At 49.3% G+C, this 12,341-nt stretch overlaps 1 protein-coding gene and 1 long non-coding RNA gene across 3 annotated transcripts in view; one reads left to right on the forward strand and one right to left on the reverse strand.

The window, feature by feature from the left end:
• The window catches only part of ARFGEF3 (ARFGEF family member 3), a 110,100-nt gene extending 105,310 nt beyond the window's left edge, over positions 1-4,790 (reverse strand). For both annotated transcript variants that reach the window (XM_077289258.1, XM_077289257.1), the window contains exon 1: positions 4,407-4,790. In XM_077289258.1, coding sequence (XP_077145373.1) covers positions 4,407-4,491 — 85 coding nt within the window. In that variant the 5' untranslated portion in view covers positions 4,492-4,790. The remainder of the gene's footprint in view (positions 1-4,406) is intronic.
• LOC143807584 (uncharacterized) overlaps positions 1-12,341 on the forward strand; it is a 1,151,218-nt gene that overhangs the window by 590,426 nt on the left and 548,451 nt on the right. The gene's annotated exons all lie outside the window — the stretch shown is intronic.

Genomic DNA, 12,341 nt, shown 5'->3' on the forward strand with positions numbered 1-12,341 from the left:
CAGATCTGTGATTACCGTATATACTCATGCCGATTCAGGTACATCCAATGATCAAGTGCACCCATACAAGTCTGTGTGAGTAAGAAACAGCGGGCTGCACTCATATGTCATCCAAGTGCAGGCTGATTACCGCGGATGCCAGCAATGGAGGAGATGGAAAAAATACATTCTCGTCTTCTCTGCATTTGCGATAAGATTCTCTCACGAGAGACAATCAGATCACAACGGGATCACAGTTTGATCTGAGTGTCATTTGCACAGTTGGCTTACATGAGAGAATCGACAACCGTCCGAGTGAGCCCTGAAACTCCACATACTCACAAGAGAAAATTACATGCTGCAGATTTCAAACACGCACCGCAGGTCAGGGTACAGATCGTTAAAAAAAAAAAGAAGCACAACGGGCATGAGATTTCTATTAATCCCATTCACTTTGCCGGATAAGTAAGTTGCTGCATCAAAAACTGACCAAAAACTCATAGTGGGGACTTAAAAGGGTATTCCCCATCACAACAGCCCTACCCCAATATGTAGTAATAATAATATTAGCAAACACCTCCAATTAGAAATGCAGTATAGTTCTTCTGATTAGCTATGCCGTTTTCTCCATGTGCAGGGTATTGCAGTAGCTTAGGTGTCCATAGTTATTATAGGAGTGGATGTGACAGCTTGTTAGTTTGTTGCTGGTGGTTGTAACAATGGATACCTAAGCTACTGCAATGCACTAAGTGACATAGTGAATCAGAAGAACTACACTACATTCCTAATTGGAGATATTTGCTAATATTATTATTATTATCCCTACTATATATTGGGGTAGGATCTTAGAGATGGGAATACCCCTTTAACCTCAAAAGGTCTCCGTTTGTCTGCAGCACGTGCATCACATTGACAGCACTGCAGCTAATCAGTGGTCTCAGAGGCTCATGCCATTTACAAAGGCAGCGAACCTAAGCTCCCCGATTGGCCACGTCAAAGACCGGGGCAGCGGTGAAGAGCCCGTGCTGGACCTGGGGAGGGTGCGTAATACTCAGTCTGTTTTGTTTATTGCTATCACGGTCTGTGAAAGAAAGTTTTCTTAAAGGGGACAACCAATAAAATAAATTTTAGTGGTCAAACCCCAAAGCGGAACACAGAGCTTGCTGGTATGGCAGTACCTGGCTCGGCTGAGCTGTTCTGAGGCAATTAGCCCAAGTGAGTACACCCAGACCTAGTAATGCCGCTAACAGACACAGATGCTAGGGGTTTATTCGGGGGTGAACTCTGGATTAATAATACGCATTTTGAATTTGTAAAAATTGGATCAAAAAGATTGTCCTTCAGGCCTGGAGCCCGATTATGGAGACTTCAAGCGTATGACCATGAGCACTATGGCGCACAATGGCAACTTGCCTATGGCAGTCTGGAAGGATGAGTATCTTGTGCCCCATCTATTGGGGGTCTGTCACCAGGTCACAAGTGGGCAGCTTTTGCGGCTATGTTATCCCGCTATTCCCTGGGGTATTTTTTTAACCCCCCCACACGCGTCCAGAGATAAGGGCCTCCTCATTTAGTGGGCATTTTTCTGGTCCTTACCAAGGGGGCGTCTAATGTGTATGGCGGCCCTCACTCCGGCGTTCCTCTCTACGGGTCACCCATTACTGATCGGTACTGTGCAGAAACAGCAAGGAAACAGATCACAGCTTCCTAAATATCTGCACCACGTCATAAGAAGTCAGTGACAACACCAAAATGTCAGCCGTTTCCATAACAACACCTGAGGAAGTGGAAAAAACTTTATGAAGGTAGGAAGCAGGAAGACCAGAGGCTGCCACAAACAGGAGCTTCTGGTGGGCAGCCAGACTAACTAGGCAATGGTGGGCAGTGAGTAGCCGCCCGCTCACTAATCATCAGGGGATTCTGATGGGCAGCCAGACTAACTAGGCAATGGTGGGCAGTGAGCAGCCGGCCGCACACTAACCATCAGGGGGCTTCTGGTGGGCTGTCAGACTAACTAGGCAATGGTGGGCAGTGAGCAGCCGGCCGCTCACTAACCATCAGGGGGCTTCTGGTGGGCTGCCAGACTAACTAGGCAATGGTGGGCAGTGATCAGCCGGCCGCTCACTAACCATCAGGGGGCTTCTGGTGGGCAGCCAGGCTAACTAGGCAATGGTGGGCAGTGAGTAGCCGCCCGCTCACTAATCATCAGGGGATTCTGGTGGGCAGCCAGGCTAACTAGGCAATGGTGGGCAGTGAGTAGCCGGCCGCTCACTAATCATCAGGGGATTCTGATGGGCAGCCAGGCTAACTAGGCAATGGTGGGCAGTGAGTAGCCGCCCGCTCACTAATCATCAGGGGATTCTGGTGGGCAGCCAGGCTAACTAGGCAATGGTGGACAGTGAGTAGCCGGCCGCTCACTAACCATCAGGGGGCTTCTGGTGGGCTGCCAGGCTTACTAGGCAATGGTGGGCAGCGAGTAGCCGGCCGCTCACTAACCATCAGGGGGCTTCTGGTGGGCAGCCAGGCTAACTAGGCAATGGTGGGCAGTGAGTAGCCGGCCGCACACTAACCATCAGGGGCATCTGGTGGGCAGCCAGGCTAACTAGGCAATGGTGGGCAGTGAGTAGCCGGCCGCTCACTAACCATCAGGGGCTTTTGGTAGGCTGCCAGGCTAACTAGGCAATGGTGGGCAGTGAGTAGCCGGCCGCTCACTAACCATTAGGGGCTTCTGGTGGGCAGCCAGGCTAACTAGGCAATGGTGGGCAGTGAGTAGCCGGCCGCTCACTAACCATCAGGGGCTTTTGGTAGGCTGCCAGGCTAACTAGGCAATGGTGGGCAGTGAGTAGCCGGCCGCTCACTAACCATCAGGGGGCTTCTGGTGGGCAACAAGGCTAACTAGGCAATGGTGGGCAGTGAGTAGCCGCCCGCTCACTAATCATCAGGGGATTCTGGTGGGCAGCCAGGCTAACTAGGCAATGGTGGACAGTGAGTAGCCAGCCGCTCACTAACCATCAGGGGGCTTCTGGTGGGCAGCCAGGCTAACTAGGCAATGGTGGGCAGTGAGTAGCCGCCCGCTCACTAATCATCAGGGGATTCTGGTGGGCAGCCAGGCTAACTAGGCAATGGTGGACAGTGAGTAGCCAGCCGCTCACTAACCATCAGGGGGCTTCTGGTGGGCAGCCAGGCTAACTAGGCAATGGTGGACAGTGAGTAGCCGGCCGCACACTAACCATTAGGGGCTTCTGGTGGGAAGCCAGGCTTACTGGGCAATGGTGGGCAGTGAGTAGCCGGCCGCACACTAACCATCAGGGGCATCTGGTGGGCAGCCAGGCTAACTAGGCAATGGTGGGCAGTGAGTAGCCAGCCGCTCACTAACCATCAGGGGGCTTCTGGTGGGCAGCCAGGCTAACTAGGCAATGGTGGACAGTGAGTAGCCGGCCGCTCACTAACCATCAGGGGGCATCTGGTGGGAAGCCAGGCTAACTAGGCAATGGTGGGCAGTGAGTAGCCAGCCGCTCACTAACCATCAGGGGGCTTCTGGTGGGCAGCCAGGCTAACTAGGCAATGGTGGACAGTGAGTAGCCAGCCGCTCACTAACCATCAGGGGGCTTCTGGTGGGCAGCCAGGCTAACTAGGCAATGGTGGGCAGTGAGTAGCCGGCCGCACACTAACCATCAGGGGCATCTGGTGGGCAGCCAGGCTAACTAGGCAATGGTGGGCAGTGAGTAGCCGGCCGCTCACTAACCATCAGGGGCTTTTAGTAGGCTGCCAGGCTAACTAGGCAATGGTGGGCAGTGAGTAGCCGGCCGCTCACTAACCATTAGGGGCTTCTGGTGGGCAGCCAGGCTAACTAGGCAATGGTGGGCAGTGAGTAGCCGGCCGCACACTAACCATCAGGGGCATCTGGTGGGCAGCCAGGCTAACTAGGCAATGGTGGGCAGTGAGTAGCCGGCCGCTCACTAACCAGCAGGGAGCATCTGGTGGGAAGCCAGGCTTACTGGGCAATGGTGGGCAGTGAGTAGCCGGCCGCTCACTAACCATCAGGGGCTTTTGGTAGGCTGCCAGGCTAACTAGGCAATGGTGGGCAGTGAGTAGCCGGCCGCTCACTAACCAGCAGGGGCTTCTATAATTCTATATGTAGACTGTGTGTGGACCCAGGATTCCTGATCACTGCCGCTTGCTGATTGGTAGCAGACTGACACTGGCCCACAGCCTCCAGATCTGTGCCAGCGCTGTGCCATGTAGAAAGTTTAGCATGTAGACGGCAGATCCGGGGATGGCAGCCTCCCTGGCCAGGATCTGCCTCATACTTACAGCTACCCGGACATCTGTCATTATGTGGCATCACCTGACAAGCTGTCATGAGAACAGAAGTGACAGCAGGCAGGCAGCCATGATCCCCACATACACCAGGCAGGTGCACTCACCGATGGCCAGGACACACGTATCCTTGATCGCCCTGTGCTTGTTGCCAGTGGCTTCCTTCTGCAGCTTTCTCAGAATCTCTTCCATGTTTACTGAAGGGATGATGATGATGACGATGATGATGCCGAGCAGCAGAGGCGGCTAAGCCCCGGGTAATGATGTCCCAGCCCCTCGGAGAGGAGGCTCAGTGCGCAGCATCCCCGGCTCCCATTGCTGATGAATCATCGCCCAGCTCCGGGCACCGCACACACATGGCTGGGGATGATTCCCCGGCTCCTGGAGAGGCTGGAGCAGAGAAGGTCTCCCCCGCTAATTATTCTATTAGGAGATCCTGGTATAGGCTCTTACAGAAAGGAAGAAACCATTGAGCGAAGGAGGGGGAGTGGCGAGGGGTTTCCTGTGGGAGGCTAGTGTAGTATTGGCTGTGGGAGCTAGGTGTGTGTGAGCATGCTCAGGAGCCTGCCACCTGCTCGGGTGTCCGTGAGGGCCCACAGTGACGAGGCCGAGTCACTAGTGTCGTGTTTAACTCTGTTCCTAGGAGGACGTGTATCTGCCAGTGATGGGCAGTGCGGCTCTTCTTGCCAATAGTCCTACTTCCCCACTGTTCTCAGTCCTGTCCATCACTGTAAAGCCAGTGCCTCGTTATACAGCTGTATTCATCTAGTGAGGCAGTACAGGCTGCTATGTAGCACTGCTGTTCCCTCAGAGTGTCATCTCCTCCTCTGTACTGCTGACATGGTACTCTCTAATATCTCATATAGTCTGTCCTTTCTGCATTAGTTAGTGCCGGGGTCTATCCCGGGGTCAGTGCTGGGCCGGACTGGCCATCTGGCACTTCTGGCAAATGCCAAAATGGCCTGTGCCATGAGTGGGCCGCTGCCGCTATCAGCGGCTATGACGCCGGTACAGTTGAATGCAATGATGGAGGAGAGAGCGTCCGCTGTCGCTCCCTCTCCCATCCCCGGCTCTGACACTGCGGGTGTGAGATGACGTCATATCATCGCGCACCTGCTGTGTGGCCGGGCAGACTGCAGCTGCTGAGACCGGAGCCGAGAGCAGCGCAGGGCACGAGGAAAGGTGAGGAGAGTGGTTTTTATAAATATATCAATGAGTGATAACTGGATTGTGGGGCAATTGGGGGGGGGGGGGCAGGCTGTATTACATTCTATGGGGGGGCTTTATTACATTCTATGGGGGCTGGCTGCATTATATTCTATGGGGGCTGGCTGCATTACATTCTATGGGGGGCTGTATAACATTCTATGGGGGCTGTGCTGTATTACATTCTGTGGGGAAGGGCTGCATTACATTCTATGGGGCTGTGCTGTATTACATTCTATGGGGACTGGCAGCATTACATTCTATTGGGCCTGGCTGCATTACATTCTATGGGGGCTGGCTGCATTATATTCTATGGGGGCTGGCTGCATTACATTCTATGGGGGGGCTGTATAACATTCTATGGGGGCTGTGCTGTATTACATTCTGTGGGGAAGGGCTGCATTACATTCTATGGAGCTGTGCTGTATTACATTCTATGGGGACTGGCAGCATTACATTCTATTGGGCCTGGCTGCATTACATTCTATTGGGGGGCTGCATTACATTCTATGGGGGCTGGCTGCATTACATTCTATGGGGGCTGGCTGCATTACATTCTAAGGGGGCTGTTTTGTATTACATTCTATGGGGGCTGTGCTGTATTACATTCTATGGGGGCTGGCTGCATTACATTCTATGGGGGCTTGCTGGATTACATTCTATGGGGGCTGGCTGCATTACATTCTATGGGGGCTGGCTGCATTACATTCTAAAGGGGCTGTGTTGTATTACATTCTATGGGGGCTGTATTGTATTACATTCTACGGGGGCTGGGCTGTATTACATTCTCTGGGGGGCTGTATTACATTCTCTGGGGGGCTGTATTACATTCTCTGGGGGGCTGTATTATATTCTATGAGGGGTGATTGCATCATACTCTATGAGGGGGCTACATTATATTCTATGGGGAGCTGCATTATACTATATGAGGAAGGCTGCATTGTATTCTATGGAGGGGCTACATTATATTCTATGGGGGGGCTGCATTATGCTCTATGAGGGGGCTACCATATATATATGCAGGGGCTGCATTATACTATATGAGGGGGCCGCATTATATTCTCTGGGGGGGTTACATTATACTCGGGGCTACAATATATTCTGTGGGGTGGCTGCATTATACTCTGGAGTGGCATCATGATACTATATGTGGGCTGCATTATACTGTATCGAGGACTATGGGGAATACATTATACTATATGAAGAACTATGGGGTGCATTATACTATGGGAAGTGAATTGTACTACATGGATGACAATGGCGGTGCATTATACTATATGGCGCACTATTAGGAGTGTATTATACTATTTGGAGGACTGTGGCAGTACATTATACTATATGGAGGACTGAGCAGTGTATTTTAATATATGGAGGACTATGAGGAGTGTATTATACTATATGGAGGACTGAGGAGTGTATTATACTATATGGAGGACTGAGGAGTGTATTATACTATATGGAGGACTGAGCAGTGTATTTTAATATATGGAAGACTATGAGGAGTGTATTATACTATATGGAGGACTGTTGTGATTTTGCTTTTTGCTCCCTCTAGTGGTCATTAGTGATTTGACTCTGGAGCGTCTGTCTTTTCCTATATCCTCACCTGGGCCGTTAGTTCAGGGGCGTTGCTATATAAGCTCCCTGGACCTTCAGTTCAATGCCTGGCATCGTTGAAATCAGAGCTAATCTTTTGTGCTCTTGTCCTCTGATCCTGGTTCCTGTTTTTCAAGCTAAGTCTGCTTCTTTGCTTTTTGCTTTTGTTTTGTTTGGTATTTTTGTCCAGCTTGTTCCTATCTGTATCCTGACCTTTGCTGGAAGCTCTAGGGGGCTGGTGTTCTCCCCCCGGACCGTTAGACGGTTCGGGGGTTCTTGAATCTCCAGCGTGGATTTTTATAGGGTTTTTGTTGACCAGATAAGTTATCTTGCTTTATTCTGCTATTAGTAAGCTGGCCTCTCTTTGCTGAACCTGGTTCATTTCTGTGTTTGTCATTTCCTCTTACCTCACCGTTATTATTTGTGGGGGGCTTGTATCTTGCTTTGGGGGCCCTTTCTCTGGAGGCAAGAGAGGTCTTTGTTTTCTTCTCCTAGGGGTAGTTAGATTCTCCGGCTGGCGCGAGTCATCTAGCGATCACCGTAGGCATGATCCCCGGCTACTTCTAGTGTTGGCGTTAGGAGTAGCTATTTGGTCAACCCAGTTACCACAGCCCTATGAGCTGGATTTTTGTATCTTGCAGACTTACACGTTCCTCTGAGACCCTGTCCACTGGGGTCATAACAGAGGACTGAGGAGTGTATTATACTATATGGAGGACTGAGGAGTGTATTATACTATATGGAAGACTATGAGGAGTGTATTATACTATATGGAGGACTATGGGGTGTATTATACTAAACAAGCAAAATGCTGCCTTTTCATCAAGTGATTGGATTGTTTATGTGGGAACAGAAATCCTTGTTCTCAGCAGCACATCGCCGGTGTAAACTGTAGATGTGCTGCTGATGACATGATACTGTATGGGGACAGATTGATCTAATTGTGATTGTTCTGTCCCCATAATTTTTTCTCATTTGGTGTGAAGAGACCAGGAAACAAGCGAACGACTTCAGTATTGTCGATCACACTCGTTTAGTGGCCTGAGATCAGCGCATGTAAATACAACAGAAATGCTTCGCAGGGAGACGAGGCAAGGATGATGACAGTAATAGTTAGCACCCGGCGCCTGGGAATAACGCTAACTCTACTGCTTTTCCCAGCCACCAAAGAATTTAATTCTGGTATGTGTAATGATTTTTAGGGTTGATGTCAGCTGCGTAATGTCAGCTGCTATCAATCCCTGGTGTAAGTAATGGAGAGGTGTCTATCAGACACCCCCACTACTAGCCAAGACCTGGAGAGACCCAGAGACTCTGAAGAGCGATGACGGTAGTAACAATACCGCTCTTCACAGTCGCCGAGCTCAGCACAAGACCCGGAATATCTGAAGAGCGGTGACGTTACTGATGTCACCGCTCTTCAGAGTCACCGGGTCTCGTGCTGCGCAGCGGAACCAAAAGTGGGTGTATGCAAAGTTAATGGAGCATCAGAATGAGGTTCCACAGCCTTTGGGCGTCTCATCCCTTCATTATCTACGAGATCCAGTTATGTAGGTAAAGTAGCGGCTTTTCTTGATACTATAACTAAAAGCCATAAATAGGACTGAGCTGTAATGCTGGATACAGCTGTGATTATATGTTATATAGTCGTGTTACACTCCCCTCACTTCTTGTAACCTACAAGTGTACAAATATATTATACAGTCACCATGTGACAAGTGGGCCTGTTTAACTTCAAATGCCAGGGCTGAATTTTAGTCCCAGTCCGGCCCTGGACATGGGAGTCTTAACACCGAAACAACAAATCCAGATGCTGATTGAGATACAGAGCGTCAGCAGCAATATCGCAAAGTGCAAGAATGCGTGGAAAGAGTTTGTCCCAAGCGAGACACAGATAGGAAAAGAACTACAACTAACAAGCTCTGGCTAATCCTTTAGCACCAGGAGAACAAGTCCTAAAAAGAAAAAGAAGGATGCACAAATTAGATGATCAGCGGAAGGCTGAACCCTACACCATCATGCCTTCAAACTTTTATAACACCAAGGTGTGCCTAATCAGTAAAGATGGAGGAGAAACTTCAGCAGCAGTATCAAGGGATCATCTGAAGGTGTGTCCTTACCAATTGAAAAACAAAGATCAAGATGCCCCTCAACCTATGGAAGAGAAGTAAGAGAAAATCCATATAGTTCTTGGAGACTTTCCTCAGTCATGGACACAGGTAAACCAAGCCATCGTAGTACCTGTTCTGATCTGTCCCCAACCTACTGCACCTGAAACAGCAGAGACTCTAGACCCATTGGCTCAAGCAGCAGATGCCACACCAGCAGTGGAACAAGAGAATCCACCCCCTGCTATCGGTGAATCTGTCATGCCCACAGTAATCATCAATAGTCGTAGAAAATCAGGTATACCTGTGCTACGTAGATTCGACAGTAGCGAAGCCAATAGAGAGTGCACTACACCAGTGTGTCAGGACTCTGAACATTTTTTACCTTTTGTGCAGGTAAAACCTCTCGTGAGGTGGAGGAGGTGCCCATGCAAATTGATTCCGTCCAGAGGCGCGAGATCAATGAGTGCCGGGAGCATCGCCTGCGTGAAAGTCTATGTTTCTACTGCAGCCAGTCTGACCACTTCTTGATCAATTGTCCTAAGTGTCCTAGACGGCATAACAAGGTGCTAGCAGCAATAGGGGAGTATGACAACTGTGATGATGAATCTGACATATCTGAATGTAGCCTGCCTTTAAACGCTGTATTCCATTCACTTTCTATGACTTCACCCCCCAAGGAGCTGAAGGAAAAGAACTCTCACTGTTCTCTCCCTATTAAGATCCTGGGTTCAGGACACTGGATTTCCAGTTCAGCTATGAATGACTCTGGTGCAGGTGGCAATTTCATGGATATCGCACTTGCCAAGGAACATGGTATTAAAATTCAGCAAAGAGCCTCTCCAATTACCATGGAAACAGTGGATGGGTCACCTTTAATCTCTGGGCCTGTGGTTCAGGAGACCGTACCCCTTGAAATTTTGGTGGAGCCTAAGCTTCGGGAGCAACTTTCTTTCTTGCTAATTTCTTCTCATTTTCCTGTGATTCTAGGCATTCCTTGGTTGCGTTCTCAGAACCCAATTATCAACTGGGAGACCAAGGAGATTATCTTCCCAACAAGGAGCAACTCAGCGTTAACAGAAGCTGTCCCTGAGTCCATGGCTACGGAACCACATGTACAGGTATTTTCTTTACCTCCAGCTTATAAAGAGTTCTCTGACATCTGTGACAAGAAAAATGCAGATCAGCTTCCTCCACACAGGCATTATAACTGTCCCATTGAGCTGCTTCCCGGGGCAGCCATTCCTTTTGGTAACGTATACCCTTTGGCGGCACCTGAGCTTCAAGCCTTAAAAGAGTATATTGATGAAAATCTGGCCAAAGGCTTCATACGTCCTTCTTCCTCACCAGCAGGGGCACCTATCTTTTTTGTAAAGAAGAAGGATGGGAACCTGAGACCCTGTGTTGACTATCGAGAACTCAATAAGGTAACCGTACGAAATCGTTACCTTTTGCCTCTGATTCCCGAATTACTGGAAAGAGTCCGCCATGCTAAGGTGTTCTCTAAACTGGATCTTCGTAGGGTTTATAATTTGGTGCATATTCGTCCAGGGGATGAGTGGAAGATAGCATTCAGATGCCGGTATGGACACTTTGAATCTCTTGTGATGCCCTTCGGTCTTTGTAACGCCCCTGCAACATTTCAACACCTTGCTAGTGACATTTTCAGAGATTTGTTGGACCAGGTTGTAGTGATCTATTTGGAAGATATACTAATCTTTTCTGACTCTACAGGAACATGAAGAACATGTCAAAACTGTTTTAGGAAATGCGAGTTCCATCGTTCTGAGATACAGTTCTTAGGTTATATCATCTCTCCCCAGGGGCTGAACATGGAATCTGGTAAGATTCAGGCTATCCTTGACTGGCCGGTACCCAAGAACGTTAAGGAGGTCCAACGTTTTATTGGTTTTGCAAATTTCTACAGACGCTTAATTCGAAATTTTTCTGATATTGTCCGTCCCATTACTTCCTTGACAAAAAAGGAAAAGCCCTTTAAGTGGTCATCACAGGCTCAAGAAGCTTTTGATCGGCTTAAAGTCTGTTTCACATCAGCACCGCTGTTGATACACCCAGATCCAACACTTCCTTTCATTGTGGAGGTGGACGCTTCTGATAATGCTTTGGGGGCTATTCTCTCCCAAAGAACTGGAGAGAAGGGTCTGCTACATCCTTGTGCTTTCTTTTCCCGTAGACTAACCTCAGCAGAGAAGAATTACGACGTGGGAGACAAGGAATTGCTGGCTATTATTGCGGCTTTCAAAGAATGGAGGCATCATCTGCAAGGAGCTGCACAACAGATCATAGTGCTAACTGACCATCGCAATCTAGAGTTCCTTAGATCCGCTAGATGTCTTTCTCCTCGTCAGGCTCGTTGGAACTTATTTTAAAATCAATTTAACTTTGTTATCTCGTACTGTCCAGGTTCTCGTAATGGGAAGGCCGATGCTTTATCCCGAATCCATGCTGCGGATTCCGTACCTGGAGCCCCGTCCAAGACCATTCTACCAGATGCCAATTTCATCAGAGTTATCCACGATCAGGACTTGTGGAAGGAGTGCAGGGAGGCCTATGAAGGTGATGTATTTCTGGCCAACCCATCTGTGGATATTTATCTTGTCTTTAAGGGTGGCATGTGGTTCAGAGACCGACGTATCTACGTCCCGGAGGTCATCCGTCTGCAGATCCTCAAGTTGGTACATGACTCCAAGTTGGCTGGTCACAGGGGGGTACAGAAGACACGAGAGTTCCTGAGCCGATTTTTCTGGTGGCCAACTTGCCTGAAGGACACCAAGGACTATGTTCTCTCTTGCGAGGTATGTGCCCGTTACAAGACTCCTCATGTGGCACCTACGGGTCTTCTACAACCATTACCTGTTCCGTCCCGCCCTTGGGGGTCTATATCAATGGACTTTATTGTGGAGCTGCCTACATCGGGGGGCATGAATACAATCATGGTGGTAGTTGACCGCCTGACTAAAGCTGCTCATTTTGTTCCGTGCACCGGCCTCCCCTTAGCTAAAGATACAGTGAACTTGGTTATACAGAATGTCTTTCAGTTGCACAGGGTTCCTGATGAGATCATCTCTGACCGTGGAGTACCGTTCACTTCAAGATTCTGGAAGGGGTTTT

The sequence above is a fragment of the Ranitomeya variabilis genome, chromosome 2, assembly GCF_051348905.1.
Source record: "Ranitomeya variabilis isolate aRanVar5 chromosome 2, aRanVar5.hap1, whole genome shotgun sequence".
Lineage (NCBI taxonomy): Eukaryota > Metazoa > Chordata > Amphibia > Anura > Dendrobatidae > Ranitomeya > Ranitomeya variabilis.